General features: G+C 49.2%; 1 protein-coding gene across 2 annotated transcripts in view; it reads right to left on the reverse strand.

Annotated features, from left to right (window-relative positions):
- ARHGEF12 (Rho guanine nucleotide exchange factor 12) overlaps positions 1 to 16,159 on the reverse strand; it is a 173,335-nt gene that overhangs the window by 79,884 nt on the left and 77,292 nt on the right. For both annotated transcript variants that reach the window (XM_066606082.1, XM_066606080.1), the window contains one exon: positions 13,539 to 13,653. In XM_066606082.1, coding sequence (XP_066462179.1) covers positions 13,539 to 13,653 — 115 coding nt within the window. The remainder of the gene's footprint in view (positions 1 to 13,538; positions 13,654 to 16,159) is intronic.

The following is a 16,159-nucleotide window of genomic DNA, read 5'->3' on the forward strand; positions in this document are numbered from 1 at the left end:
TGGGGGCAATCACCCCTCTTGTAGGGGGCACCAGGTGGATGTAGGCTGGGGACGATCACACCTCTTATAGGGGGCACCAGATGGATGTAGGCTGGGGGCGATCACCCCTCTTGCAGGGGGGTACCAGGTGGATGTAGGCTGGGACGATCATCCCTCTTGTAGGGGGGCACTAAGTGGATGTAGGCTGGGGGCGATCACCCTTCTTATAGGGGGCACCAGGTGGATGTAGGCTGGGGGCGATCACCCTTCTTATAGGGGGCACCAGGTGGATGTAGGCTGGGGCGATCACACCTCTTATAGGGGGCACCAGATGGATGTGGGTTGGGGTAATCACCCCTCTTGCAGGGGGGCACCAGGTGGATGTAGGCTGGGGGCAATCACACCTCTTATAGGGGGCACCAGATGGATGTGGGTTGGGGTAATCACCGCTCTTGCAGGGGGGCACCAGGTGGATGTAGGCTGGGGGCGATCACACCTCTTATACGGGGCACCAGATGGATGTAGGCTGGGGGCGATCACCCCTCTTGCAGGGGGGTACCAGGTGGATGTAGGCTGGGACGATCATCCCTCTTGTAGGGGGGCAATAAGTGGATGTAGGCTGGGGGGCGATCACCCCTCTTGTAGAGGGGCACAAGGTGGATGTAGGCTGAGGGCGATCACCCCTCTTGCAGGGGGGTACCAGGTGAATGTAGGCTGGGAAGATCATCCCTCTTGTAGGGGGGCACCAGGTGGATGTAGGTTGGGGTAATCACCCCTCTTGCAGGGGGGCAACAGGTGGATGTAGGCTGGGGGCGATCACCCCTCTTGTAGGGGGCACCAGGTGGATGTAGGCTGGGGGGATCACACCTCTTATAGGGGGCACCAGATGGATGTAGGCTGGGGGCGATCACCCCTCTTGCAGGGGGGTACCAGGGGGATGTAGGCTGGGACGATCATCCCTCTTGTAGGGGGGCACAAGGTGGATGTAGGCTGAGGGCGATCACCCCTCTTGTAGGTGGGCACCAGGTGGATGTAGGTTGGGGTAATCACCCCTCTTGCAGGGGGGCAACAGGTGGATGTAGGCTGGGGGCGATCATCCCTCTTGTAGGGGGGCACAAGGTGGATGTAGGCTGAGGGCGATCACCCCTCTTGTAGGGGGGCACCAGGTGGATGTAGGCTGAGGGCGATCACCCCTCTTGTAGGGGGGCACCAGGTGGATGTAGGTTGGGGTAATCACCCCTCTTGCAGGGGGGTACCAGGTGGATGTAGGCTGGGACGATCATCCCTTTTGTAGGGGGGCACAAGGTGGATGTAGGCTGGGACGATCATCCCTCTTGTAGGGGGGCACCAGGTGGATGTAGGTTGGGGTAATCACCCCTCTTGCAGGGGGGCAACAGGTGGATATTAGGCTGGGGGCGATCACCTCTCTTGTAGGGGGCACCAGGTGGATGTAGGCTGGGGGGGATCACACCTCTTATAGGGGGCACCAGATGGATGTAGGCTGGGGGCGATCACCCCTCTTGCAGGGGGGTACCAGGTGGATGTAGGCTGGGACGATCATCCCTCTTGCAGGGGGGTACCAGGTGGATGTAGGCTGGGCCGATCATCCCTCTTGTAGGGGGGCACTAGGTGGATGTAGGCTGGGGTGATCACCCCTCTTGTAGGGGGGCACCAGGTCGATGTTGGCTGGGGGCGATCACCCCTCTTGTAGGGGGGGCACCAGGTGGATGTAGGCTGGGAGCGATCACCCCTCTTGTAGGGGGGCACCAGGTGGATGTAGGCTGGGGCGATCACCCCTCTTGTAGGGGGCACCAGGTGGATGTAGGCTGGGGCGATCACCCCTCTTGTAGGGGGCACCAGGTGGATGTAGGCTGGGGGCGATCACCCCTCTTGTAGGGGGCACCAGCCTACATCACCCCTCTTAGGTCCATCCAGGCAGATGATGATCTTTGTCCATGTGGCAGCGTCCTCTGGAGCTATACAATTCATCCTTCTCCCGATTCTGTCTCCTCCCTTCCGACGTTTTGAGGCCACAACGTCAGCCTGTCGCCCCCCCCCCCCCCACCCCACCCCCCACAAGACGACTGGCTTCTGTACTTGTGTTATTTTCTAGCATTGTATCAATATAGTGAATTTGTCCTTGCACAGTAATGGACGCCATCACAGGGTTAGCACCGCTGCAATGTCCTCTGACCGCCAGGGAGGTCACTGCTCTAGTAAGAAGGGAAGCGTAGGGCACGCCGGACAGGTCCTCGTAGCGGGGGACTCAACTATTAAGGGGGACAGACAGGGTAATCTGCCACTAAGTCTGGGATCGTCAATCGGTCTGTTGTCTTCCTGGCACTCAAGTTTGGCACATCGCGAATCGGGTTGACAGTTTACTGGGAGGAGCTGGTGAGGATCCAGCGGTCATGGTGCACATTGGCACCAATGACAAAATTAGAGGTGGGTGGAAGGTCCTTAAAAATGATTACAGAGACCTAGGATGTACGCTCAGGGCGAGGACCTCCAAAGTTGTATCTTCTGAAATATTACCTGTACCACGAGCCACACCAGGCAGCGGGAGCTCGGGGAGGTAAACAAGTGGCTCCGGAGTTGGTGCAGGAAGGAGGGCTTCGGGTTCCTGGAGAACTGGGCTGACTTTGCTGTAGGTTACAGGTTTTACTGTAGGGACGGGCGGCATCTTAATGGGGAGGGGGCAGCTGTGCTGGGGGAGAAGATGGCTAGAAGGCTGGAGGAGTGTTTAACCTAAGGACTGGGGGGTAAACTAGAGAGATAGGGGTCAGACGGTGACCTGGGACTAAGTAATAGGAATGGGGGCAGAGCGGTGGGAGGGGCTAGTATAGATAGAACTGGCAGAACAGTTAGATGGGATACAAGTAATCTAAAAGAAACCCAAAATCTTCTAAACTGTATGGTGATCAACGCTAGAAGTCTGACAGATACGGGGCTAATGCTCGAAGTCACCTTATTGGTCAGATATATCCAATATTTGTCAGATGTATCAGGGGTCAATACAGAGATCTCTCCCATCATCTATTATACCCAGGACTGTAACAAGGGGCGCTCTAATAACTATGTATAGATATATCAGGGGTCAGTACAGAGATCTCTCCCATCATCTATTATACCCAGGACTGTACCAAGGGGGCGCTCTAATAACTATGTATAATATATCAGGAGTCAGTACAGAGATCTCTCCCATCATCTATTATACCCAGGACTGTACCAAGGGGGCGCTCTAATAACTATGTATAGATATATCAGGGGTCAGTACAGAGATCTCTTCCATCATCTATTATACCCAGGACTGTAACAAGGGGATGCTCTAATAACTATGTATAATATATCAGGGGTCAATACAGCGATCTCTCCCATCATCTATTATACCCAAGACTGTAACACGGGGGTGCTCTAATAACTATGTATAGATTTATCAGGGGTCAGTGCAGAGATCTCTCCATCATCTATTATACCTAGGACTGTAACAAGGGGGCGCTCTAATAACTATGTATAGATATATCAGGGGTCAGTACAGAGATCTCTCCCATCATCTATTATACCCAGGACTGTAACAAGGGGGCGCTCTAATACCTATGTATAGATATATCAGGGGTCAGTACAGAGATCTCTCCCATCATCTATTATACCCAGGACTGTAACAAGGGGGCGCTCTAATAACTATGTATAATATATCAGGGGTCAATACAGCGATCTCTCCCATCATCTGTTACACCCAGGACTGTAACAAGGGAGCGATCTAATAACTATGTATAGATATATCAGGAGTCAGTACAGAGATCTCTCCTATCATCAATTATACCCAGGACTGTAACAAGGGGGCGATCTAATAACTATGTCTAGATATATCAGGGGTCAGTACAGAGATCTCTCCCATCATCTATTATACCCAGGACTGTAACAAGTGGGGCTCTCTAATAACTATGTATAGATATATCAGGGGTCAGTACAGAGATCTCTCCCATCATCTATTATACCCAGGACTGTAACAAGGGGGCGCTCTAATAACTATGTATAATATATCAGGGGTCAATACAGCGATCTCTCCCATCATCTGTTACACCCAGGACTGTAACAAGGGAGCGATCTAATAACTATGTATAGATATATCAGGAGTCAGTACAGAGATCTCTCCTATCATCAATTATACCCAGGACTGTAACAAGGGGGCGATCTAATAACTATGTCTAGATATATCAGGGGTCAGTACAGAGATCTCTCCCATCATCTATTATACCCAGGACTGTAACAAGGGGGCGCTCTAATAACTATGTACAGATATATCAGGGGTCAGTACAGAGATCTCTCTCATCATCTATTATACCCAGGACTGTAACAAGAGGGCACTCTAATAAATATGCATAGATATATCAGGGGTCAGTACAGAGATCTCCCCCATCATCTACTATATCCAGGACAGTAACAAGGGGGCGCTCTAATAACTTTGTATAATATATCAGGTGTCAGTACAGAGATCTCTCCCATCATCTATTATACCAGGACTGTAACAAGGGGGCGCTCTAATAACTATGTATAATATATCAGGGGTCAATACAAAGATCTTTCCTATCATCTATTATACCCAGGACTGTAACAAGGGGGTGGTCTTATAACTATGTATAATATATCAGGGGTCAGTACAGAGATCTCTCCCATCATCTATTATACCCATGACTGTAACAAGGGGGCGCTCTAATAACTATGTATAATATATCAGGGGTCAGTACAGAGATCTCTCCCATCATCTATTATACCCAGGACTGTAACAAGGGGGCGCTCTAATAACTATGTATAGATATATCAGGGGTCAGTACAGAGATCTCTCCCATCATCTACTATACCCAGGACTGTAACAAGGGGGTGCTCTAATAACTATGTATAGATATATCAGGGGTCAGTACGGAGATCTCTCCCATCATCTATTATACCCAGGACTGTAACAAGGGGGCGCTCAAATAACTACCGTATGTATAGATATATCAGGGATCAGTACAGAGATCTCTCCCATCATCTATTATACCCAGGACTGTAACAAGGGGGCGCTCTAATAACTATGTATAGATATATCAGGGGTCAGTACAGAGATCTCTCCCATCATCTACTATACCCAGGACTGTAACAAGGGGGCGCTCTAATAACTATGTATAGATATATCAGGGGTCAGTACAGAGATCTCTCCTATCATCTATTATACCCAGGACTGTAACCAGGGGGCGCTCTAATAACTATGTATAGAGCTATCAGGGGTCAGTACGGAGATCTCTCCCATCATCTGTTACACCCAGGACTGTAACAAGGGGGTGCTCTAATAACTATGTATAGATATATCAGGGGTCAGTACAGAGATCACTCCCATCATCTATTATACCTAGGACTGTAACAAGGGGGCGCTCTAATAACTATGTATAATATATCAGCGGTCAGTACAGAGATCTCTCACAACATCTATTATACCCAGGACTGTAACAAGAGGGCGCTCTAATAACGATGTATAGATATATCAGGAGTCAGTACAGAGATCTCTCCTATCATCAATTATACCCAGGACTGTAACAAGGGGGCGATCTAATAACTATGTCTAGATATATCAGGGGTCAGTACAGAGATCTCTCCCATCATCTATTATACCCAGGACTGTAACAAGGGGGCGCTCTAATAACTATGTACAGATATATCAGGGGTCAGTACAGAGATCTCTCTCATCATCTATTATACCCAGGACTGTAACAAGAGGGCACTCTAATAAATATGCATAGATATATCAGGGGTCAGTACAGAGATCTCCCCCATCATCTACTATATCCAGGACAGTAACAAGGGGGCGCTCTAATAACTTTGTATAATATATCAGGTGTCAGTACAGAGATCTCTCCCATCATCTATTATACCAGGACTGTAACAAGGGGGCGCTCTAATAACTATGTATAATATATCAGGGGTCAATACAAAGATCTTTCCTATCATCTATTATACCCAGGACAGTAACAAGGGGGCGCTCTAATAACTATGTATAGATATATCAGGGGTCAATACAAAGATCTTTCCTATCATCTATTATACCCAGGACTGTAACAAGGGGGTGGTCTTATAACTATGTATAATATATCAGGGGTCAGTACAGAGATCTCTCCTATCATCTATTATACCCAGGACTGTAACCAGGGGGCGCTCTAATAACTATGTATAGAGCTATCAGGGGTCAGTACGGAGATCTCTCCCATCATCTATTATACCCAAGACTGTAACAAGGGGGCGCTCTAATAACTATGTATAACATATCAGGGGTCAGTACGGAGATCTCTCCCATCATCTATTATACCCAGGACTGTAACAAGGGGGCGCTCAAATAACTACCGTATGTATAGATATATCAGGGATCAGTACAGAGATCTCTCCCATCATCTATTATACCCAGGACTGTAACAAGGGGGCGCTCTAATAACTATGTATAGATATATCAGGGGTCAGTACAGAGATCTCTCCCATCATCTACTATACCCAGGACTGTAACAAGGGGGCGCTCTAATAACTATGTATAGATATATCAGGGGTCAGTACAGAGATCTCTCCTATCATCTATTATACCCAGGACTGTAACAAGGGGGTGTATGTATAATATATCAGGGGTCAATACAGCGATCTCTCCCATCATCTATTATACCCAGGACTGTAACAAGGGGGTGCTCTAATAACTATGTATAGATATATCAGGGGTCAGTACAGAGATCACTCCCATCATCTATTATACCCAGGACTGTAACAAGAGGGCGCTCTAATAACGATGTATAGATATATCAGGGGTCAGTACAGAGATCTCTCCCATCATCTATTATACCCAGGACTGTAACAAGGGGGCGATCTAATAACTATGTCTAGATATATCAGGGGTCAGTACAGAGATCTCTCCCATCATCTACTATACCCAGGACTGTAACAAGGGGGCCCTCTAATAACTATGTATAATATATCAGGGGTCAGTACAGAGATCTCTCCTATCATCTATTATACCCAGGACTGTAACCAGGGGGCGCTCTAATAACTATGTATAGAGATATCAGGGGTCAGTACGGAGATCTCTCCCATCATCTATTACACCCAAGACTGTAACAAGGGGGTGCTCTAATAACTATGTATAGATATATCAGGGGTCAGTACGGAGATCTCTCCCATCATCTATTATACCCAGGACTGTAACAAGTGGGGCTCTCTAATAACTATGTATAGATATATCAGGGGTCAGTACAGAGATCTCTCCCATCATCTATTATACCCAGGACTGTAACAAGGGGGCGCTCTAATAACTATATATAATATATCAGGGGTCAGTACAGAGATCTCTCCCATCATCTACTATACCCAGGACTGTAACAAGGGGGCGCTCTAATAACTATGTATAATATATCAGGGGTCAGTAGAGAGATCTCTCCCATCATCTATTATACCCAGGACTGTAACAAGGGGACGCTCTAATAACTATGTATAGATATATCAAGGGTCAGTACAGAGATCTCTCTCATCATCTATTATACCCAGGACTGTAACAAGGGGGCGCTCTAATAACTATGTATAATATATCAGGGGTCAGTACAGAGATCTCTCCCATCATCTATTATACCCAGGACTGTAACAAGGGGGCGCTCTAATAACTATGTATAATATATCAGGGGTCAGTACAGAGATCTCTCCCATCATCTATTATACCCAGGACTGTAACAAGGGGGCACACTAATAACTATGTATAGATATATCAGGGGTCAGTACAGAGATCTCTCCCATCATCTATTATACCCAGGACTGTAACAAGGGGGGCGCTCTAATAACTATGTATAGATATATCAGGAGTCAGTACAGAGATCTCTTCCATCATCTATTATACCCAGGACTGTAACAAGGGGGCACTCTAATAACTATGTATAATATATCAGGGGTCAGTACAGAGATCTCTCCCATCATCTACTATACCCAGGACTGTAACAAGGGGGCGCTCTAATAACTATGTATAATATATCTGGGGTCAGTACAGAGATCTCTCCCATCATCTATTATACCCAGGACTGTAACAAGGGGGGCGCTCTAATAACTATGTATAGATATATCAGGAGTCAGTACAGAGATCTCTTCCATCATCTATTATACCCAGGACTGTAACAAGGGGGCGCTCTAATAACTATGTACAGATATATCAGGGGTCAGTACAGAGATCTCTTCCATCATCTATTATACCCAGGGCAGTAACAAGGGGGCGCTCTAATAACTATGTATAATATATCAGGGGTCAGTACAGAGATCTCTTCCATCATCTATTATACCCAGGACTGTAACAAGGGGGCGCTCTAATAACTATGTATAATATATCTGGGGTCAGTACAGAGATCTCTCCCATCATCTATTATACCCAGGACTGTAACAAGGGGGCGCTCTAATAACTATGTATAGATATATCAGGGGTCAGTACAGAGATGTCTCCCATCATCTATTATACCCAGGACTGTGACAAGGGGGCGCTCTAATAACTATGTATAGATATATCCTCTGGATCCACACTGAGGGGGGGAAGTAGTGGGCTGGACTGGATGGACATGTTCCTGTATTTATTGGTAAGGCCTTGCTTCCTGCGCTGTATTTATACAGTGAACACAAAGTCTGCACACCCCCGCTAAAATGTCAGGTTTTTGTCAGGTTAAAAAATCCAGCAAAGCTGGATTCTCCCGGGTTTCCTCCCCCCGCCCGCAGGGCGCCGTATCTGCACCATTTAATTGAAAGACAAACAAAAAAATCTTTTAGGGTTAAAAAAAAACGTGTTTGCATTAATATGCACACCCTGAGGCCACCTGCGCATGGGCGGGTGGGACGCATGCGGGATTCCTACAGCAGAGTTCGACCCAATGCCCAGCTACTGACCCTTGTGTACCTGTCCGGCATCTTCTGCGGGCATTGCTGGCACTCCGTCGCTCATGCGCAGTAGCCACCGGGGGTGGGGGGGATGGGTATTCCGCAAAACTTCTGCAGTGCTCACTGCGGAAGTGCCGCGGGACGGACAACTTCTCTGTCTCTGTTGGGCCATTAATCTTGTAGGCTGACGGTCTCCCCTGTGCCCCATGGTACATGTAATGCCTTGGTGATGTTTTGGCCCTCTTCTTGCTGACAGTCTCCCCTGTGCCCCATGGTATATGTAATGCCTTGGAGATGTTTTGGCCCCTTCTTGCTGACGGTCTCCCCTGTGCCCCATGGTATATGTAATGCCTTGGAGATGTTTTGGTCCCCTTCTTGCTGACGATCTCCCCTGTGCCCCATGGTACATGTAATGCCTTGGAGATGTTTTGGCCCCTTCTTGCTGACAGTCTCCCCTGTGCCCCATGGTACATGTAATGTCTTGGATATGTTTTGGCCCCTTCTTGCTGACAGTCTCCCCTGTGCCCCATGGTACATGTGATGCATTGGAGATGTTTTGGCCCCTTCTTGCTGACGATCTCCCCTGTGCCCCATGGTATATGTAATGCCTTGGAGATGTTTTGGCCCCTTCTTGCTGACGGTCTCCCCTGTGCCCCATGGTATATGTAATGCCTTGGAGATGTTTTGGCCCCTTCTTGCTGACGGTCTCCCCTGTGCCCCATAGTATATGTAATGCCTTGGAGATGTTTTGGCCCCTTCTTGCTGACGATCTCCCCTGTGCCCCATGGTACATGTAATGCATTGGTGATGTTTTGGCCCCCTTCTTGCTGACCATCTCCCCTGTGCCCCATGGTACATGTAATGCCTTGGAGATGTTTTGGCCCCTTCTTGCTGACAGTCTCCCCTGTGCCCCATGGTACATGTAATGTCTTGGATATGTTTTGGCCCCTTCTTGCTGACAGTCTCCCCTGTGCCCCATGGTACATGTGATGCATTGGAGATGTTTTGGCCCCTTCTTGCTGACGATCTCCCCTGTGCCCCATGGTATATGTAATGCCTTGGAGATGTTTTGGCCCTCTTCTTGCTGACGGTCTCCCCTGTGCCCCATGGTATATGTAATGCCTTGGAGATGTTTTGGCCCCTTCTTGCTGACGGTCTCCCCTGTGCCCCATGGTATATGTAATGCCTTGGAGATGTTTTGGTCCCCTTCTTGCTGACGATCTCCCCTGTGCCCCATGGTACATGTAATGCCTTGGTGATGTTTTGGCCCCCTTCTTGCTGACCATCTCCCCTGTGCCCCATGGTACATGTAATGCCTTGGAGATGTTTTGGCCCCTTCTTGCTGACAGTCTCCCCTGTGTCCCATGGTACATGTAATGTCTTGGATATGTTTTGGCCCCTTCTTGCTGACAGCTTCCCCTGTGCCCCATGGTACATGTGTTGCATTGGAGATGTTTTGGCCCCTTCTTGCTGACGGTCTCCCCTACCCCATGGTATATGTAATGACTTGGAGATGGTTTGGTCCCCTTCTTGCTGACGATCTCCCCTGTGCCCCATGGTACATGTGATGCCTTGGAGATGTCCTACTCCCCTTCTCCTAACGGACACCTTCCAACAATCAGACCCTTTTGCTGTCCTGTAAGATCTTTACCGACCAACTAAGAAAAAAGCAGGAAAATCCTAGAACTTTATATGGGAACCCAGAATCCCTGTGATAACGGCAGCGGAGTGCAGACTGCCATCTACCAGGAGATTACATGTGATTGGCTGATTCTGGACACACACCCATCCCTGAGTATAAGAAGGGCGGACATTTCTGCAATCACATTATTGTAGTTTAGTTATTTTTCCATCCTAAAAGATTCCAGTTTGTTTTTTACTGGGATTCTACAGATACCGGGTCACACCGAGCGGAAACATCTAGAATTATTTATGTGTGCCACATATTATAAACATGCCAAAAACAGGGCACTGTAACAGGGCTGTGTAGACTTTTAATATCCACTGCATGTTATGAGCTTGGTGCTGGTGCTGTATTTATATGGTATGAGCTTGGTGCTGGTGTTATATTTCTATGGTATGAGCTTGGTGCTGGTGTTATATTTATATGGTATGAGCTTGGTGCTGGTGTTATATTTATATGGTATGAGCTTGGTGCTGGTGTTATATTTATATGGTATGAGCTTGGTGCTGGTGTTATATTTATATGGTATGAGCTTGGTGCTGGTGTTATATTTATATGGTATGAGCTTGGTGCTGGTGTTATATTTATATGGTATGAGCTTGGTGCTGGTGTTATATTTATATGGTATGAGCTTGGTGCTGGTGTTATATTTATATGGTATGAGCTTGGTTCTGGTGCACCCCTTTCTCCTTCTGCTCAGGAACCAGTACGAGGCCCCTGTGCGTAAGAGCCTGGTACCAGTTCCTGATCAGTATGGATGCTGGCTGACTCCTGATCCCTTGGCTTCTTTGGGTCACATGCTTCCATTTCTCGGCTTCTCAAGTACACTTGACATTTCTTTTCCTTCAACATTTTGAAGACTTTCTTCTACTCTGTCAAGGAAATCCTCACCTTCCTTAATGGGTTACAATGTAGCTATGCTCTCCTGAAGACTCCGCACCTTCTCCTCCAGTAGAGGAAGCTTGCATTTCTGGCCGGTTCAGTTTGGCTTTTCCTCTGGCAGGTCTCCAGACATATATCATACAGCCTCTTGCACACGGGCAGGGTTGGACGCATGCGGGATTCCCGCAGTGGTGTTTGACCCGGTGGCCGGCAGATGACACCTGCGTACCTGTCCCGCGTCTTCTGCGAGCGCTGAGGATGTGCCCGCCATTGCACATGCGCAGTAGCTGCCGGCGCTGGGGGAGTGACGTGTATTCTGCGATACTCCCGCAGTGTTCACTGCAGAAGTGCCATGGGACGGACGGCTTCCATTGACTTCAATGGCATGCTGAGATTTCTTCTCTTCGCAATCGATTTCCGCTCGTGGAGATGAAATGGCATTTTGCCATTGAATGCTATGGGCAGTATTTGCTGCGGAATCCGGAGGCGGACGCCCACCGCGGGCCCCGCAATGCAAATACGCCCGTGTGCAGGAGGCCTACGTTGTAGCTCATCATATGGCTGCTCTCCTCCTCTATGTTTATGTGACTTCCGAAATTTCTAAAATTCAAGAATTGTAGTGATATTTAAAGGGGTTGTCCCGCGGCAGCAAGTGGGTCTATACACTTCTGTATGGCCATATTAATGCACTTTGTAATGTACATTGTGCATTAATTATGAGCCATACAGAAGTTATAAAAAGTTTTATACTTACCTGCTCCGTTGCTGGCGTCCTCGTCTCCATGGTGCCGACTAATTTTCGGCCTCCGATGGCCAAATTAGCCGCGCTTGCGCAGTCCGGGTCTTCTGCGGTCTTCAATGGGGCCGCTCGTGCAGAATGCCGGCTCCGTGTAGCTCCGCCCCGTCACGTGCCGATTCCAGCCAATCAGGAGGCTGGCATCGGCAATGGACCGCACAGAAGAGCTGCGGTCCACGGAGGGAGCAGACCCCGGCGGCCATCTTCAGCAGGTGAGTATGAAGACGCCGGACCGCCGGGATTCAGGTAAGCACTCTCCGGTTTGTTTTTTTAACCCCTGCATCGGGGTTGTCTCGCGCCAAACGGGGGGGGGGGGGGGGGGGTTAAAAAAAAAAAAAAAAAAAACGTTTCGGCGCTGGACAACCCCTTTAACCCTTTCCAGTCCACTGTCTGACGTCTGAAGACATTCTGATTGAAGGCTGTACAGCTCCAACGTCGGAAGACGTCCGGCAGGGTATTCTTACTGTATATTACTGGCCGCACAGTTGTAGGGGGCTTCTCCAGCATGTCCCACACTGTAATACTGGCTCTAGCCAGCAGATGGCGCCATTGTATAATGGCAGAAAGAGAAAGCCCCCTAGGAAACCCTGAATGCAAAATTGGATTGCAAAGGGTTATCTGTAAGATATTATAAGTGGCGCACGGTCTGGCGATGTCGACTGAGCACCTAGACCCCGCAATCATCCCACTCACAGCGACTCTTCACTCTACCCAGAATGCATTGAGGAAAAACAAATTATCTTCTTGGACCCCCAATCCCTGGTGATGAGAACAGGACCCTCACAACTCCGTACGTTTCATCTCCACACCAACTCGATCACCCAGCAACAAAACGGTATAGCTGGCAATTCCTTAACAAAAGTGAGAGATGGTACACTGGACCCCCTACTAAAACTAGGGGTTCTGACACTCCTACTGGGGCATCACCACCCAATATATAATGCTGGCGCAGGTCTCACCACATGTGGTCAAAGTCCATGCAAAGATTACGAATGTTGCTCAACTTCCTTGCAGTTTTCCCTGAACCCTGTAGAACCTTATAAAAGAAGTGTAAAAGGAGTCGGTTACGCTGCTGCAGCCGAGCGAGGCCTGTGGGCTTATCAATTGTGCCAAAACTGCTACCCAAGTTGCAACTCAGCGGCTTCTAGGGGGCGCCCCACAGCTGGAGAAGCAACTAATGCAATGATCCATCAACTAGTACACTGACAAAGCATCCACGGCTTCACCCACCGGACAGCCAACCGCAGGGGCGAATACACAAAGTTCTTTCTGACCCGGCTGTACCTTAATTTTTGGTAGGAATCCGATGCGCCCGCGTCTCTGTTCCAGGAGTCTCGGTTCTTTCACTTTCACCCCGAGGTGCTTCATGTAGGTGAGGATCACGTATTGGATCGTGGCGCTGTAGACAAAGAACGGGAAACAATTATTGACCTAAACGTAACAGAACTGCCGGCCTCCTGCGGGTGAAGATTACTGGAGCCCCGCAGCTCGCCAACAGGTTTTAGATTTCAGCTCATTTTCAAGATCTCGTCCTTGTGCCCGTGAACAGGAAGATTCTCAGTGCGACGCCCATCTAGTACACAGACGGTATTCAACGCACCGATGAACAACAGGCGGTTCGATATAAATTGTTAGGAGAGTCTGATGAACATTGATAGATGAACACATGATGAGTGAGCAGAAACTGCACGCCGGATAAGACTAGAGTTACCTTAGGCCCAATGTCCACGGGCGGATCCAGTTTGAGGAATACCCGCACAGAAGATCCATAAATCAACTCGCCCATAGGGATGCATGGGCGTCCGCAAATAAAAAAAAAAGCATGGACCCTTTGACCCAGAAGAAAAAAAAAAAAAAAAAAAAAAAAAAAAAAATCGCAGCATGCCCATTTCAGTGCGGATCCCGCATGGACGGCTTCCATTGAAGTCAATGGAAGCCATCGGATCCACGGTAGTATGGCGGTAATCGCACTGATTATGGCGGCAATCGCGCTCCCCGATTATGGCGGCAATCGCGCTCCCCGATTATGGCGGCAATCGCGCTCCCCGATTATGGCGGCAATCGCGCTCCCCGATTATGGCGGCAATCGCGCTCCCCGATTATGGCGGCAATCGCGCTCCCCGATTATGGCGGCAATCGCGCTCCCCGATTATGGCGGCAATCGCGCTCCCCGATTATGGCGGCAATCGCGCTCCCCGATTATGGCGGCAATCGCGCTCCCCGATTATGGCGGCAATCGCACTCCCCGATTATGGCGGCAATCGCACTCCCCGATTATGGCGGCAATCGCACTCCCCGATTATGGCGGCAATCGCACTCCCCGATTATGGCGGCAATCGCACTCCCCGATTATGGCGGTAATCGCACTCCCCGATTATGGCGGTAATCGCACTCCCCGATTATGGCGGTAATCGCACTCCCTGATTATGGCGGTAATCGCACTCCCCGATTATGGCGGCAATCGCACTCCCCGATTATGGCGGTAATCGCACTCCCCGATTATGGCGGTAATCGCACTCCCCGATTATGGCGGTAATCGCACTCCCCGATTATGGCGGTAGTCGCACTCCCCGATTATGACGGTAGTCGCACTCCCCGATTATGGCGGTAATCGCACTCCCCGATTATGGCGGTAATCGCACTCCCCGATTATGGCGGTAATCGCACTCCCTGATTATGGCGGTAATCGCACTCCCCGATTATGGCGGTAATCGCACTCCCCGATTATGGCGGTAATCGCACTCCCCGATTATGGCGGTAGTCGCACTCCCTGATTATGACGGTAGTCGCACTCCCCGATTATGGCGGTAATCGCACTCCCCGATTATGGCAGTAATCGCACTCCCCGATTATGGCAGTAATCGCACTCCCTGATTATGGCGGTAATCGCACTCCCCGATTATGGCGGTAATCGCACTGAATGAAGCTATCAGGTTGTTTACATTGCAGTTTGTGCGCACCCAAAGATGGCGGTATTTCGTATTTTCCAGTTTCCCCACTCCTGCACTACACACATTTCGTATCGCCGCAGTTGCGCGGACCGCGGGACAAAGGCCATGTGTCATTTTTAGCGCACTGAAAACACCGTAGAAACCAGAGGCCCCCAGGACGGCACAATTGCATTTTTTTCTCCTAACGTAAATGTTTTTATGTTTTTTCACAGATTATACCATTAATAATACAAGTCGTCTCGCAGAGATCAACCATCACAGCCAAAAGTCACAGCAAGGACTGCGGGACGGCGGCGATGGAAGACACAACAACTCATTTCTGCTGCAAATATACAACATTTAGCAAATAAAGGGGAAATAATGTCCTTTCCCTACGAGCGGCGAGGAGGACGAGGCTCTCACTCCCAGGAGGAGACGTCGCCGACTCCTCGCATCTAGCAGGCAGCGCTTTTCCCGCGCAGCAGACGCTACGAGCCGCTATTCCCCTTTTCATCTAAAGACGGGTAGTTTGAGGCCAAGTGAACCGGAAAACAGACAAACAGATCCGAGGGCCTCTCTGCCTGGAGGACCATTTACATGGGACGCCTGTCGGGCAAACCATGCCTGAACTCATCCCTGCGTCTCTGCGCTCCCGCAGCATGACGGATCAGCGATGAAGCTCATCACTCATCGTGCAGATTAAACAACCGCCGTTCAGTAGTGAACGTCCGCTGTGTTATGTGAATGGAGGGGGCGGGGGAGCAAGGAGAGAAATCTCCTGCACTGCCCCCTGCTGGCCGCTCCGTGAACCAGCCTGCTCTGCTAGCTCTATGCAGGAGCACAGAGACACAGGGATGAGGGTCAGGCATCGTTTGCCCAACACTAGTCCTGTGTAAATGGGCCTTTAGAAGCACCCAAGTGTCACGAAGAACATCCCAACATCTTGGCGGAACCTTCCCAGCAGGAGTTTTATTC

Source organism: Eleutherodactylus coqui, chromosome 6 (genome assembly GCF_035609145.1).
Source record: "Eleutherodactylus coqui strain aEleCoq1 chromosome 6, aEleCoq1.hap1, whole genome shotgun sequence".
NCBI classification, from domain to species: Eukaryota; Metazoa; Chordata; class Amphibia; order Anura; family Eleutherodactylidae; genus Eleutherodactylus; species Eleutherodactylus coqui.